The sequence below is a fragment of the Erpetoichthys calabaricus genome, chromosome 14 (genome assembly GCF_900747795.2).
Source record: "Erpetoichthys calabaricus chromosome 14, fErpCal1.3, whole genome shotgun sequence".
In the NCBI taxonomy this organism is placed as follows: domain Eukaryota; kingdom Metazoa; phylum Chordata; class Cladistia; order Polypteriformes; family Polypteridae; genus Erpetoichthys; species Erpetoichthys calabaricus.
Genome location: NC_041407.2, coordinates 47,674,989 through 47,687,709, shown reverse-complemented (window position 1 = coordinate 47,687,709; position 12,721 = coordinate 47,674,989). Strand labels below are relative to the sequence as shown.

Below are 12,721 nucleotides of genomic sequence, written 5' to 3'. Positions count from 1 at the left end.
AGAAAATCCAGATGCATAAATCTGTGCGTACACCAACTTCAACATAAAAAGTAACGCATATGCCTGCTGTCCCAACCCGTCTCCTCCCAGAATTATGCCTCTTTGAATATGCAAATCAATAAAAATAGCCCTTAAGCTCAGCGTTCTGTGAAAAGACTGGCAAAAACACGGGGGAAAATAGAAGAATTTCAGCGAATATCAAGTAGAGGCGAGTAAAAACATGCTATTTGTTGGTTTAAACAGTGGTATGACAGTGGTTCTTACTGCCACTCAACCTCCCAAACCTGCAGCTTGTACTCTTCTCTTCGTGGCTAACTTTGATACTTACTTACTTTGACCACTGTCTTCTGAGACACTTGTGATGCTAGCTGGTGACTCTCAGAAACTTGTCTTCTGATTCTGTTGCAGCGTTAGGTCTGCCAGATCTGTACCTCTCAGAGTTTCTTCCAGCTTCCACGTTTCTTTTGACACCGTAGAAAACTGTACTCACTGACACCTGAGTTTTATTTGTAATTTCTATAAAGGAAAGACCTACATCTTTAAGGGTTATAATGGTCCGTCTGTCTTACTTCGTTAATTGCCTTTTTCTTCTATTTATGATAGCAATACACCACAGTATTGTTCAAGAAATGCTTCAGATGGGGTAGAAACACAATTTCTTCTAATACTGCTTTTATACAGACAGTGGGTTTGTAAGACTTCAACAAAAGCTGGGACACCTTTAGGAATTACTTGCATCAACTTTCAAGATTTAATCGATTTCAATTTTTTTCAGAAATGCTGTAAAGTTGTTTTTTCATGTTTTTGGTAGGCTAAACATTTTTCTAACCTCTAGCAGTTTACCAGTTTGTAGCATTAAAGGTTACTAACTGGAGCTGAATTGCTAAATTTCAATAAAAATGGAAAAGTGCTCTAAAATGTTGATTGATAGTATGTGTGTGTGTATAAATATATATATCATTGTGAAGAGGGGGGCTAAACACACCCCAAGGAGATGCCGTTGCTCCTCCGAAACCCCTCTTAAACGGTGATACAATGGGGAAACAAATAACAGTTGGTTTTTTTTTTTTATCTCTTCCTTGCTCGATCAATTGTTGGCTTGCTGCCGTGCTGTGTGATCTACATTTTGTGCGACGTTTCGGATGTTTATCGCAGAATATTAAAGAGTGTCTCTCTGTCTCTCTTCAAAAGATCTCTCTTCCAAAGATCATGTCTCGTTGCAAGATTTTTTTTTATAATGGAGATATATATATATATATATATATTATATATATATATATATATATATATATGCACTTACTGCATTATAACATAGAGTATGATAAATACAAACTGAGGAAAGCCAGGATCAATGGAATTAGATTTTTGACAGATTACAAAATGGCCAAGGAAAATCAAACCAACTTTATTTATTTCATAGCAGTGGTATAAAAATTTTTTTTTAGATTTATGGATAACTTTCAGCACTTAAATAGGCTACATAAATTCGTCTGCTAAAAAGTAAGTTTATATCTGCTACTTTAAGTGACTATCATGAGTGATTATGATGGATATCTCAAAGGTGAGATGCAGTGTAAATTGCAGATGCTATAATTCAAAGGGCAAATAAGAACACTGGGTAGTTGGCTGCTAGAAGTGCCTCTTCAAGAAGACAGTAAGCACATGTGGGCGATGGCAATCAGCAGTGAGTAGTCTCTGTGGACCTCTAGCTTTCATGAGAAATTCTAGTGCTCGAAAGTAGAGAAGCTGTATAAAATGACCAGAGATTCATGAGTTGTATTTGCAATAAACTGATTTACACTGAATCCCCCAACTCAAAAAAGATTAATATTTTTGGTTAAAATGCAGCTAATGATTTTCATTTGGGCAAAGATGTATCACAAAGCAGAAATGTGAAGATACACAAAAGACAAGAAAGGCCTGATTTAGTTAGACAGCACTGTATTTCTTCATGGTCAGTGACACTCAGAATATGGAGTGAACAGACAAATATGATATGTCACTGGCAAAAGCTGCAAACTTGACCTGTTTCCTTTATTTTGATGTATATAAACAACACAGGCAATATAAGCAGTTCTAAAGCCTGACACATGGTGAAGGTGAGATTTCCTAAAGATGGTGAAAGAAAAATAGTGAATGCAGATTTCCTATTTTAAATTTGTTTTTAGTAAATTTGAAGATCTTTGCTATAAGGTGGCTGTTTTTTTGTTCAATAATAGCCTTAAATATTTTAATTAAATCAAGTTTTCTGTGTTGTCAAAAATGTACTAAAACAGGTTTAGACGATCGGCAAGTTACAAACACCAAACAGCTTCTGTCATCTAGGCAGAATCATAATAAATTCTGGAAATTTTTACAGGCTACATTAAGGAAGTAACTGGAAGACACGGTTTCAATCTGTTTGTGTGTTGCAGTTGAAAGAAAAAACATATAAAATTTAGCTTTGTTATGATTTTTTTTTGCTTTGCTTTGTTCTAGGGAGATAAAGGAGTCAAAGGTGACAAGGTAAGTAAAATACCTTAAAATATATGAGTCTGCTGAAAAAGAAGCCATGGACTCCCATCTCTTCAGAATTTCTTTAAGTCCTGTGTCTGTACAACTATGTACTGGCACATTTCATAGTAGTCATTTGAACAAGAGCATAATAAGTCCAAGTATACAATGCTTTTATCTAAATTTACTTATTCCCTTAACAATTAGAATTCATTAGATGCTATAGTATACATTGTTTTATGTTCAGCAAAGAAAAGGCTTTTCTGAGCAGTTTAAATGAAGTCTTGGCAAAAGAAAGTAATTCTGTACGTTTTGCCCTGGATTGTAAGAGCCTGTTTATTGTTTTACATTTTATTTATTTATGTAATTTTTTTGGGAAAGATGTTCATATTACACCACAATAATTTTTCAGTGGGTTGCTTTTTTCTTTTAAAAATGAAGATATACTATGTAATGATGTGATTTTGACAAAGCTTCACTGTTTACACCCACAGTCCCTTAATAATGGTTCCTTATTTCCCACTACACATTGTCTGTGTCTACAGCAAGTATTATTTCCCGCTGCAGGGCAAACATCACCATCACTTCCTATCCCTTTTCTCTGTAGTTGGCTGTCAGGAAAATTACAGGGTAGTTGTTCCAGAGCTATCAAATGTTCTGGCTAATGTATTCATATTTTACATATAATATTCAAGGCATCTTGAAACCTACGTCCCTATTATTGCCTTTAACCTTAGTGTTACAGACATATTCCTCTTCACAGAGTTGATGTTTTACCTTTGAATAAAAGGCTTGTTTCAGAAAAGGATGGCAGTTTTTATTGAGGTAGCTTCTGTTAAATAGCAATACAGAATGTTGGAAAAAATGACAATCTGGTAAATTTTTAGCCTGAAAAAGAGGTTAAAAACCAGGGAGGCAAAAATTTCCCCATATTATAATCTTAGCCTATAGCATTTAAATATGTTCTCTGTTATAGAACCTGAACTAACTTAATGTATGGTACAGTAAATGAAATAAAACTGTCAGTTTTTATAGCAAATCAGATTTTATAAGAAAAAGGGAAAATGTGCCAATCAGTGAGTCTTTAATTGAAAGTTGTGTCCTAAGATCATGTGCTATATCCATGCACCTTGAAGGCTTTTTCAACTAGGCTGCCTGCTCATAAATGACACAGACAGCGTCGAGAACAATAGAAATCTTGACTAGTTTTCTTTTTTTACAGACACGATTTTATATATACTATAGCTGCAATATGGTATGGTAAAGTTGTTTACTTCCTTAGTGTGCTAATATTTTTTTTAACCCTCTTTAGGGAGAACCGGGAAATTGTGGCTGCCAACAGTCTCCACCTTGGGTTGACTCAAAGCACACAGGAAATCCAGTAAGTTTAGCTGATATGTTCGTAAGTCATAAAGGAATTTGATGTTGCCAACTTAATGCTCATTCTTACGAGATTTTAATTGTAAGGCAAAATTTCCAAAACCTATTCAGTCTTCTGAAATCGCTTTCAACAATATTAACCCTTTAGTTGTTGAGTGAGTATGGTTTTAATCTACAAACTTACTAATTGTTTGTCCTGTTTTACAAATTTTCAATACAATTCTTTTGGCTGTCTTCAATACATTGAAAAGTTGTTGTGAAAGAACAAACACACAAATAAAGCATTACTAGTACATAAGAAAAAAAACTGAGCAGTGTTTTGTTATATGACTAACTACACTGTATACCACAAGAAATATGGCAGCCATTTCCACTTTACTGGTAAGCATCTTCACTTAGCTCATTCTGTCATCTAGTCATTTCATTTTCCTAGCCAGAGGTTACTATTTTTATTGATCATTGTTTCCTACTGTGGGGAGAGTTGCAGTTTTGCCATATAGATTAATTTGCTTTTTTTTTACATGTCAGATAGTTGGGGGATCTTCAAATTGACTGAGAGAATGCTGGTTAACTGAAGAATTTATGTTTTCTTGAGTATGTCTTTCCAATTGAAATTGCTTCATATGTATTTTTTTTGTTTTAAATTTCCTTTTCTTCAGGGAGCTCCTGGGACCCTGACCACTGGATTGTTATGGCCAGGACCACAGGTTTGCATTGTGTCATATCCTCATTGTCCTATCTTAAAGATACAGTACCAGTTCTTTAAAAATATATTTTAAAATTTCCAAGTATTGAATAACTTGCATTTTATCCAATAAAATGTATATTTCAGGGACCCCCTGGTCCTCCTGGCCCACCTGGACCCCCTGGTCCTACAGGAACGACAGGTTTTCCAGGAAGGCAGGTAATAAAATGCAGTTAAATTTGAGAGGCCCGCTCTCTGTTAAATCTGCCAGAGGTAACCTTAAAGAATATTTAGTTTTTAGTCTTTTTGTTTTAACAGTATACAGCTGCATAAAAATTAAATATATTGAAAATATGAGGTACTCCTCTAATACAAATTCTTATAATTATATTGTAGATATCCTGTCTGGAATCATTAGCAATGCTGAAAAATCACATTTCCTGCCTAGACACACACTGTTTGCTTTTGATTGTGCATCAAGCATCAATAGTGTGGAAACTGCAGAGAGAGATTCTGCTGTATCCACAGTGAACTCTAGTGGCTATGTTTTAAAAATTAAAGTCTGAACCCTGCAGCACAGCCATGCATATCATAAAGGCAGATGCCTTTCTAAAACATTTCAGCTAGAAAGGGGAGTTTAATATCATCATGTGTTGAGTGTTTGCTTGCTTGCTTACTTGCATGTGGGCTTGTTTGTGGGGGTTTTTTTTGCTCCTCCCTCTTTTTTCCTGGCCATTTTAGATGCTCTGATGTGAGAAGATCCATTTCTCCATCATTTTTACAGCTCACTTTTCAGTAGCAAATAACATTCCTGTGTCCCTTTTTAATATTTCACTGAGTTTCCCAAACCTATTTGGCAGTACTTAAAATGCCTAAACCTTAATACTGTAAGTCTGTATCTGGCAATGTGCACAGTGACTTGTGGGATATAGTTACTTATGCCTAGTTTTAAATATGGTAAAGGGAGGTAGCAAAACAAGGAAATACAAATATCTAAGACAACATTGCTTTTTTGTTGGAATTGTTGGCTTATGTGTCTGTCATTCTTCATTTAAATTTCATTCTGCTGGTTTCATTTGTAAAGTTAATACTGTACATGAGTTGTGCAAAAGTCTTGTCAGTGAAACTTTTCCCTTTCAGCCTTATGAACATTTCCTCCTTCAATTCCCATCCTTGTATCTCATCTCTCTCTGTTATATATTGTCTATAACTTATTTCCTGTTCATTTTGGCCCTATGCACTCATAAATTCCTGGTTCTAGGATAAGACTGAATCTTTCTTAAAATATAGTAGTTTGAAAAAGACAGGTGTCAGGTCATAATCATTAAATCATAAGCTTCAAAATCAAGAATAGCATGAAAAATGCCCAAAATAGTGTTGTGTTTAAATAGGCAATGTGGCCAATGGAAACTCTACCCTGGATTGAGCCTCTCATTTGCCTCTTCAGATGTACATAGTGTACACAATGGGCAGTAATGTGGAAAAACATCAAAAAATAAGATCAAGAAAGAGATACACTACTGTTGCTTGTTCTACAGGGGCAGGAATTTTTGACCACATAGAACTGCCTCCATTCCTAAAAGTTGGTGCCAGACAAATTGCCTTTCCACCATCACTTATGCTTGGAAAGGTACACAGATTGACCACATTCCAGTTTATCAGTAGTTCAGAAATGAGTTCCAAACCTTTTTGATCTCCGATACCCCTAATATTTGGAGCTGTAGATGCCAATTAAAAATAGTGATGCTCCTGTACATCATCTTATGTGGTTTACTATCAGTTGAACAGGAGAGGAAGTGGGGAACTTGTGGTGCAAGGACTCCAGTAACATTTCTGAAGACATCTAACAAATCTGCTCTTGTATTTGCTTTTCTTATATGTTATTGTCTAGTCTCAGTTGCTAGAGTTTTATGCTCTGAAGTGTGGCTTTTTTGTGCCTTGTTGGGTTGTCTTAGATATTCCTTCTGTTTTTTTTCTTTCCACCCATATTCAACATGGAGTGGCTCTTGTTTTAACAAATGTTGCTGCTGGCTCTTTAACTTGGCATGGTGCTGTGTGATGGTCCTTCTGATGTTCTTGGAACTGGTTGATTCAGTCATAAGGAAAGAATTTGGAGATAAGAATCAGATTTCTTTTAAAAACGTATTGAACTCTAGTTCCTTTTTTTAGGGTTTTCCTGGAAGTGATGGCTTACCCGGGCTGCCAGGCCCACCAGGAGATTTAGTAAGTAACCAGTTCAAGAAAGATGTTGGAGTCAGAGATGTTTGTGTACTGATTGGGTAGAAGGACATGTGTTGGTATGTAGGATGACAAGGCAGGAGCTGACTTGGTATATGTGAGAGGTTTGTGGAGAAACAGGCCAGATATTAGTTTTGGAGAAAAAAAGGTTTGTGTGTCAAGAAGACTGCTGGCTGTGTGGAAATTATTCCAGCAATGGATACAACGAGTAATGTTCTGTGTTTTACTGTGCAAGCCTGGAGTGGTGGAGTGATGAAAAGAGTTGAAGATTATTCATTTGAAATATTCTAAGCTACTGAGAGCTGTAAGGCTGTAATACTGAACACAGTGCCACCATAATATCCTGGTTATTCAAAATAAAAAATATAAAAATCCAAATTAAGGTATAAAATTAGGTGTATTTTATATAAAGGTCAGTTGTTTCTTTTTATTAGCTATGATTACCTGACCGTGGAAGTAAGAGGAAGGCTTTTTTTCAGAAACAGAAGCATTTCTACATTGTCTTGAAGGGCCAAAATTTCTCACAATTAGTCACAATCCATATTGTAAGTAGCCAAAGTTATAATTTGCCATATTCTTCATTGTTCTAATTTAATCCAATCCAGGACCATGCTTATTGGGTCTAGAGCCTACCCCCAAAAACACTATATATGGAAAACACTATAAACACAATATGGAAAACATTCCTAGTCAGAGTGAGAGTCCATTACAGAGAAAACTCTCGTTCCCCCACATCAGAGTCCATTTAGAGCTATCAATGAACCTAAATCTACATGTCTTTGGGGATGTGGGAGAAAAAAACGCATAGACACAGGAAGATAATGCAAACTCCACACAGAAAATTACTGGGTGTGGAATTCCAATTCAGGATATTGGATCCATGAAGAAACAGTGGTAACCACTGCCCTTTTGTGCCACCCATATTAATTTTGTATTTCATTTTAATTTTGTGGGATTTTTAATCTATTCAATAATCAGAGTTAAAAAAATTATTTTTCATCTTAAGTAAAACATGTGGTCATATGAAGGTATGTCTTCATGATCTTGTAAAGCAGGGGGTCACTACATTGTTTATTTAACATTTTATACATAACTCTGAATATATTTTTTTATTTATCTAAGATACATTAGAGTCAGCCTTTAGTACATCTGCATCCTTGTTTGCACTGACAGAAAATACCAATTTTTGTTCACATTTACTACAGTATTTGCACCTCACCCAGCAACATATGTCAGTCAGCAACACATGAAGATTCTATTACGTCATGTGATTAAATCTTTGCCTTAGGGTGTCCCATTTGTGATAGTTTTGCCATACTGCTCCTAGATAGTGCTTGAAGCTCCCTTTTGTTGTATCTATGCTAGGCTGGTATATCACTAAGCTGAAAAATATTACTTTTATACAGTGCAAGAAATAAACAATTGTAAATACTGGTAAATTATGTAAAGTTTTCTGCAATAATAGTTTGTAACCATGAGAATTAGTAGCTGGAAAGATAAAAACTGAAGAAAATTAATATTTGCTTTTGTTGCCCATTTACAAAGTCAAGTTGCATCTAAAAAGTTAGGACATCTGATCAGCCTACCTGGCAACTCTAAGTTCTGTGCTCAGCTAAGGTCTGTGTTTTTGGGAAACATTTTAATCATGCCACTGATTACTGACTTTAATATGGTATGCACAATAATTAACTAAACACTGTTTTTGGTCTCAGATTTGTAAACTTTTCAAAAATAAGCACTACATATAATCTGTGTTACTTTAACTTAAATTGGCCATGTTACTGATTAGTATTTACCACAGCCTTTTCAAAATACATATCAATAACAAGTAAACTTCTAGTATTACCCTCAACAATATATTGTCACAAGGGATAATACTTCCAATAATGTGTAAAGCATAGCTTAATTAGAATACACCTGCACCTACACTGTAAGTCCTTTTAATTTGTACAAAGACAATTACAAAATAATTATGCCTTTTATATGTCACTTTAGGTACAGCACACAATGAATTTTAATTCTTGATATGTAGGCAGGTTAGTGACTTTGTTGGAGTCACACAATGATGTAGATGTGTGAATTAAATCTGAGCATATTCACGTCCATATCTTTAACTAAGGTAGGCTGGCCATGTTCTGCCTATTTCAGTTTTACTGAAACATGTGTAATCTAGTGTCATCCGTCCATCATCCACTTTCAAGCTGCATTTCTGGATATGAGATTTATGTTCACCTCTGACTTAGGTGTCTCAATCTTTATATGTAGTGTTCACATTTGACTTACTATTACATAGCATAACTCACAGCATAACATGTACTCTGCAATTGAGCGGCAGATATATAGTATATGATAAGTGAATTCACATTACGAAAAAGTAGTCCTTGCCAAAACCACACAGATTCAAAAAGTGTGTATATGCTTCATACAGATATTGATTTTAATAGGAATCAAAACTTAGATTTCTGGAGGTATAAGGCAGCAAGGATAACCTTGTCACAGGAAACAAGATCTTTTGAATTCAGGGGGTGCAAAGCACCAAGCACATTGTTTTTGGTCAAAAACTCTTTGACTGACAGCACAGTGTGTGCTGGTGCATTGTCATTGACATTGAAGACTGCAGGCATACAATATCTTGTGGCATAGTCGATGACTACACTATACACTCTTAAAAATAAAGGAACTAGACTGGTTCTTCTGAGCGATGCCATAGGGTGACCATTTTTGGTTCCCAAAAGACCCAACTACATGAAAGTTCCAGGAAGAACCTATATTAACTTAGGGTCTTCTGTTAGATTTGTAACAGGCTCCATTCAGTAAATAATAGATGTTAAACAGATATGTGAAATACCAGTGGGTTGTGCTTTTAAAGGTACTCTAGCTGCATACAAAAACACAAGCTAAGTCCAAGTTTTTTTAATTTGTTAGTGTCCTGCTAGGTAGCCTTGAATACATTAAAGATTGCAGTTCATTTTTCCTCACATATTAGAAAGTTTTTCAAAGTACAAAGAACCAACTGCATATGCAAAGAACCTTTCCCACAATGAAATGGTGCTTTGTCAAGCAATAGTTCTATTTGGAACCAGAGACCCAGTAAGGAACCATAAAATGCCATTAAAGATCCATTAGTATACTTCTGTGCTATTGAAGGATTCTGGGAATTTTTTGTGTCTCCTTTCATATGTGGGGTTTTTCTAGATTTAAGGTTTATTGTAGTTATCATAACTAAATATTATCTAATGTTAGCCCATGGGCATGCATATTTTCTACTACTACTTCTATTTGCTTCTTTTGGAAAGGATAAGGAAGTAAGAGGTAATGTCATATGTAGTCAACATTCGGGTTTGCCAGCAGGACATTGGCTTCAAAAAGGTTTCTTCTGTCATCGGCACTCATTTCCATGACTTTCTAGGCTTTTTTATTGTGCTTCTGGCTCAGTGTGTTTCCTGTGTTCTGAAATTAAGACTGCAGAGAGACTATCTTATAAGCTGTATATCACTGTGCTTGGAGTGCAATCTTTCCTTCAATATTTTGGTTGGACATGTCACCATTACAGTAACTAAAATCAGAGCTTAAGAATTTATATTAATTAATGTGACATTGTGATCTGTGAGTCCTATTGTTTGATACCCATACAGTTTATATATTTATCTTAGTATGGAGAAAAAGTATTACATATTTGATATTTCTGAATGCAAACTATTAAATGCTACTTATGCAGATAATAAGGGCTTAATGGAGGCAGAGACTGTCTAAATAAAAAACAGAAGCTGACATTTTTCAGCAGGTTGAAATGTATGTGTTTATATACAGGAAAGGTGGATGGTCAACTGCCTACTCATAAGAAATACAGAAAAAGGGTATAAACAAGTGTTAATCAGATTAGCAAATGATATCTGAAGAAATATATTCACACATAATTTGTAAGATTAAAAAAGTAACCTGTACCAACATTATATAAGGTTGTATAAATAATAATTTATGCTTTCTTTTTTACTGCCATATTTTCCTTGTCTTTGTGTCTATGACATTTCAGTATAGCTGAAATTCTTAAACATACCCCTAAGTGTGGCAACAGAGGAACAAAATAATTAATAGTCATATATTTTTAATTATGTTTACTACGCACCTGACATTATTTAAGCTAAAATGAAGTAATAGAAATGTGGCAGTTTGATAATTAAAATGCTTAGGTTTGGATTGCCAGGGGCGGCACGGTGGCGCAGTGAGTAGCGCTGCTGCCTCGCAGTTGGGAGATCTGGGGACCTGGGTTCGATTCCCGGGTCCTCCCTGCGTGGAGTTTGCATGTTCTCCCCGTGTCTGCGTGGGTTTCGTCCGGGCGCTCCGGTTTCCTCCCACAGTCCAAAGACATGCAGGTTAGGTGGATTGGCGATTCTAAATTGTCCCTAGTGTGTGCTTGGTGTGTGGCTGTGTTTGTGTGTGTCCTGCGGTGGGTTGGCACCCTGCCCAGGATTGTTTCCTGCCTTGTGCCCTGTGTTGGCTGGGATTGGCTCCAGCAGACCCCTGTGACCCTGTGTTCGGATTCAGCGGGTTGGACAATGGATGGATGGATGGATTGCCAGGTTTAGATTCCAGACACTTAACTAGTGAATGCTACAAGTGTGATAGCCTCTCATTCTGTGTAAACTGTGACTTATAAAACACTTTGAAGTTAGGATTATCATGTAAAGTTATATATATATAATGAACTGTTCTTGGGTCCTGAACCTGTGCTACTTAATCTTCCTGCATGGTGGTTAACCACTGATGAAGGTAATATGTATAGACTGGTAAAAGAAGACATGCTGTGAGTTTAGGAATGCCGAGTGTCTCCTATATGTAAATACATTGTATATAGTGCACTAAATGTCCTCCTTTTAACTTTTGAGAATTTTAAGAAACTTTACTCTGTTTGTCACTCTTTGTGCTTGTTCTTTTTACACATGTGATCCTTCACCATTGCACTGATGTTCTCTACTAATCTTCATACTACTTTTATAGCAGATTCTGACTTTGGCCCCTCATCTTCAATGTCCTGCCTACATTCAAAGACTGAAACACATTGTTGCCTTTTATTATTTTCTTCTAATTCTCTTTACTTTATGACCAACCTGCAATTCCTTTGTTCTAAATTTGCCCTTACAAATCCATCTAGAAGAATCATACTTACATAACCAGAATAAAAGAAAAAAAAGAAAAGCTTTAGAGAAAAACAGAAATTCTATAAAGAAAAAAGACAGATGTTTTGCTAGGAAAGAAATGGCAGGTGGGTGTCTTGCTGAGCTTGGCATCTTTAGACATTTCAAGGTCAGCATTATTCTGGGTATGGGGCAAAAGCATCTGTCTTCTTCCCAGCATACACCTTGATGACATGGCCCCAGCTCTGCTGATATTTTGAGCTGACTGACCCGATTTTAATTCCTTTGGCAGGGACCATTATCAATGGTAGCAGAGAGACAGCTGGCAGCACTGAGGGTAAGGCAGCTTAAGACAAAAAGGTGGAATGCATCACCACTATTTAAAATGCCAGTTTACATGTTATGTAACTTTAACCCCAAGAATTAACTCTTGATTTATTGTATCGGCAGCAGGATATCTGTGGAAGCTGCTCCGAGGGTCTGCCTGGTGTTCCAGGTGTGGTTGGAATCAAGGGAGACAAAGGAGAGCAAGGAGAACAAGGCCAGCCTGGTACCTCAGAAAGTGTGAACTGTGAAATGGTAAGAAACAGTGGGAACTGGGGAATGACTGGTAATACAATGATAAGGAGCCAGAAGAAATAATTGTATGGGTATAGTAGGTAGGCATTAGGGTGGTGTCTTGAGCACATGAGAGTAAAGTGTGGTTGTTTCTGTGTGTTTTTGTAAACGTAGTTATTCTTCACTACATGGTAAACACTAAAGTACAGGAACTTTCAATAAGTTAATCAAC

General features: G+C 36.1%; 1 protein-coding gene across 1 annotated transcript in view; it reads left to right on the top strand.

Moving 5' to 3' along the window:
• Positions 1-12,721, top strand: part of col16a1 (collagen, type XVI, alpha 1) — a 346,728-nt gene that overhangs the window by 267,304 nt on the left and 66,703 nt on the right. The window contains exons 38-44 of the mRNA XM_051936205.1: positions 2,479-2,505; positions 3,806-3,874; positions 4,533-4,580; positions 4,706-4,777; positions 6,728-6,781; positions 12,224-12,268; positions 12,382-12,510. Of these exons, the coding sequence (XP_051792165.1) occupies positions 2,479-2,505; positions 3,806-3,874; positions 4,533-4,580; positions 4,706-4,777; positions 6,728-6,781; positions 12,224-12,268; positions 12,382-12,510 (444 nt within the window). The remainder of the gene's footprint in view (positions 1-2,478; positions 2,506-3,805; positions 3,875-4,532; positions 4,581-4,705; positions 4,778-6,727; positions 6,782-12,223; positions 12,269-12,381; positions 12,511-12,721) is intronic.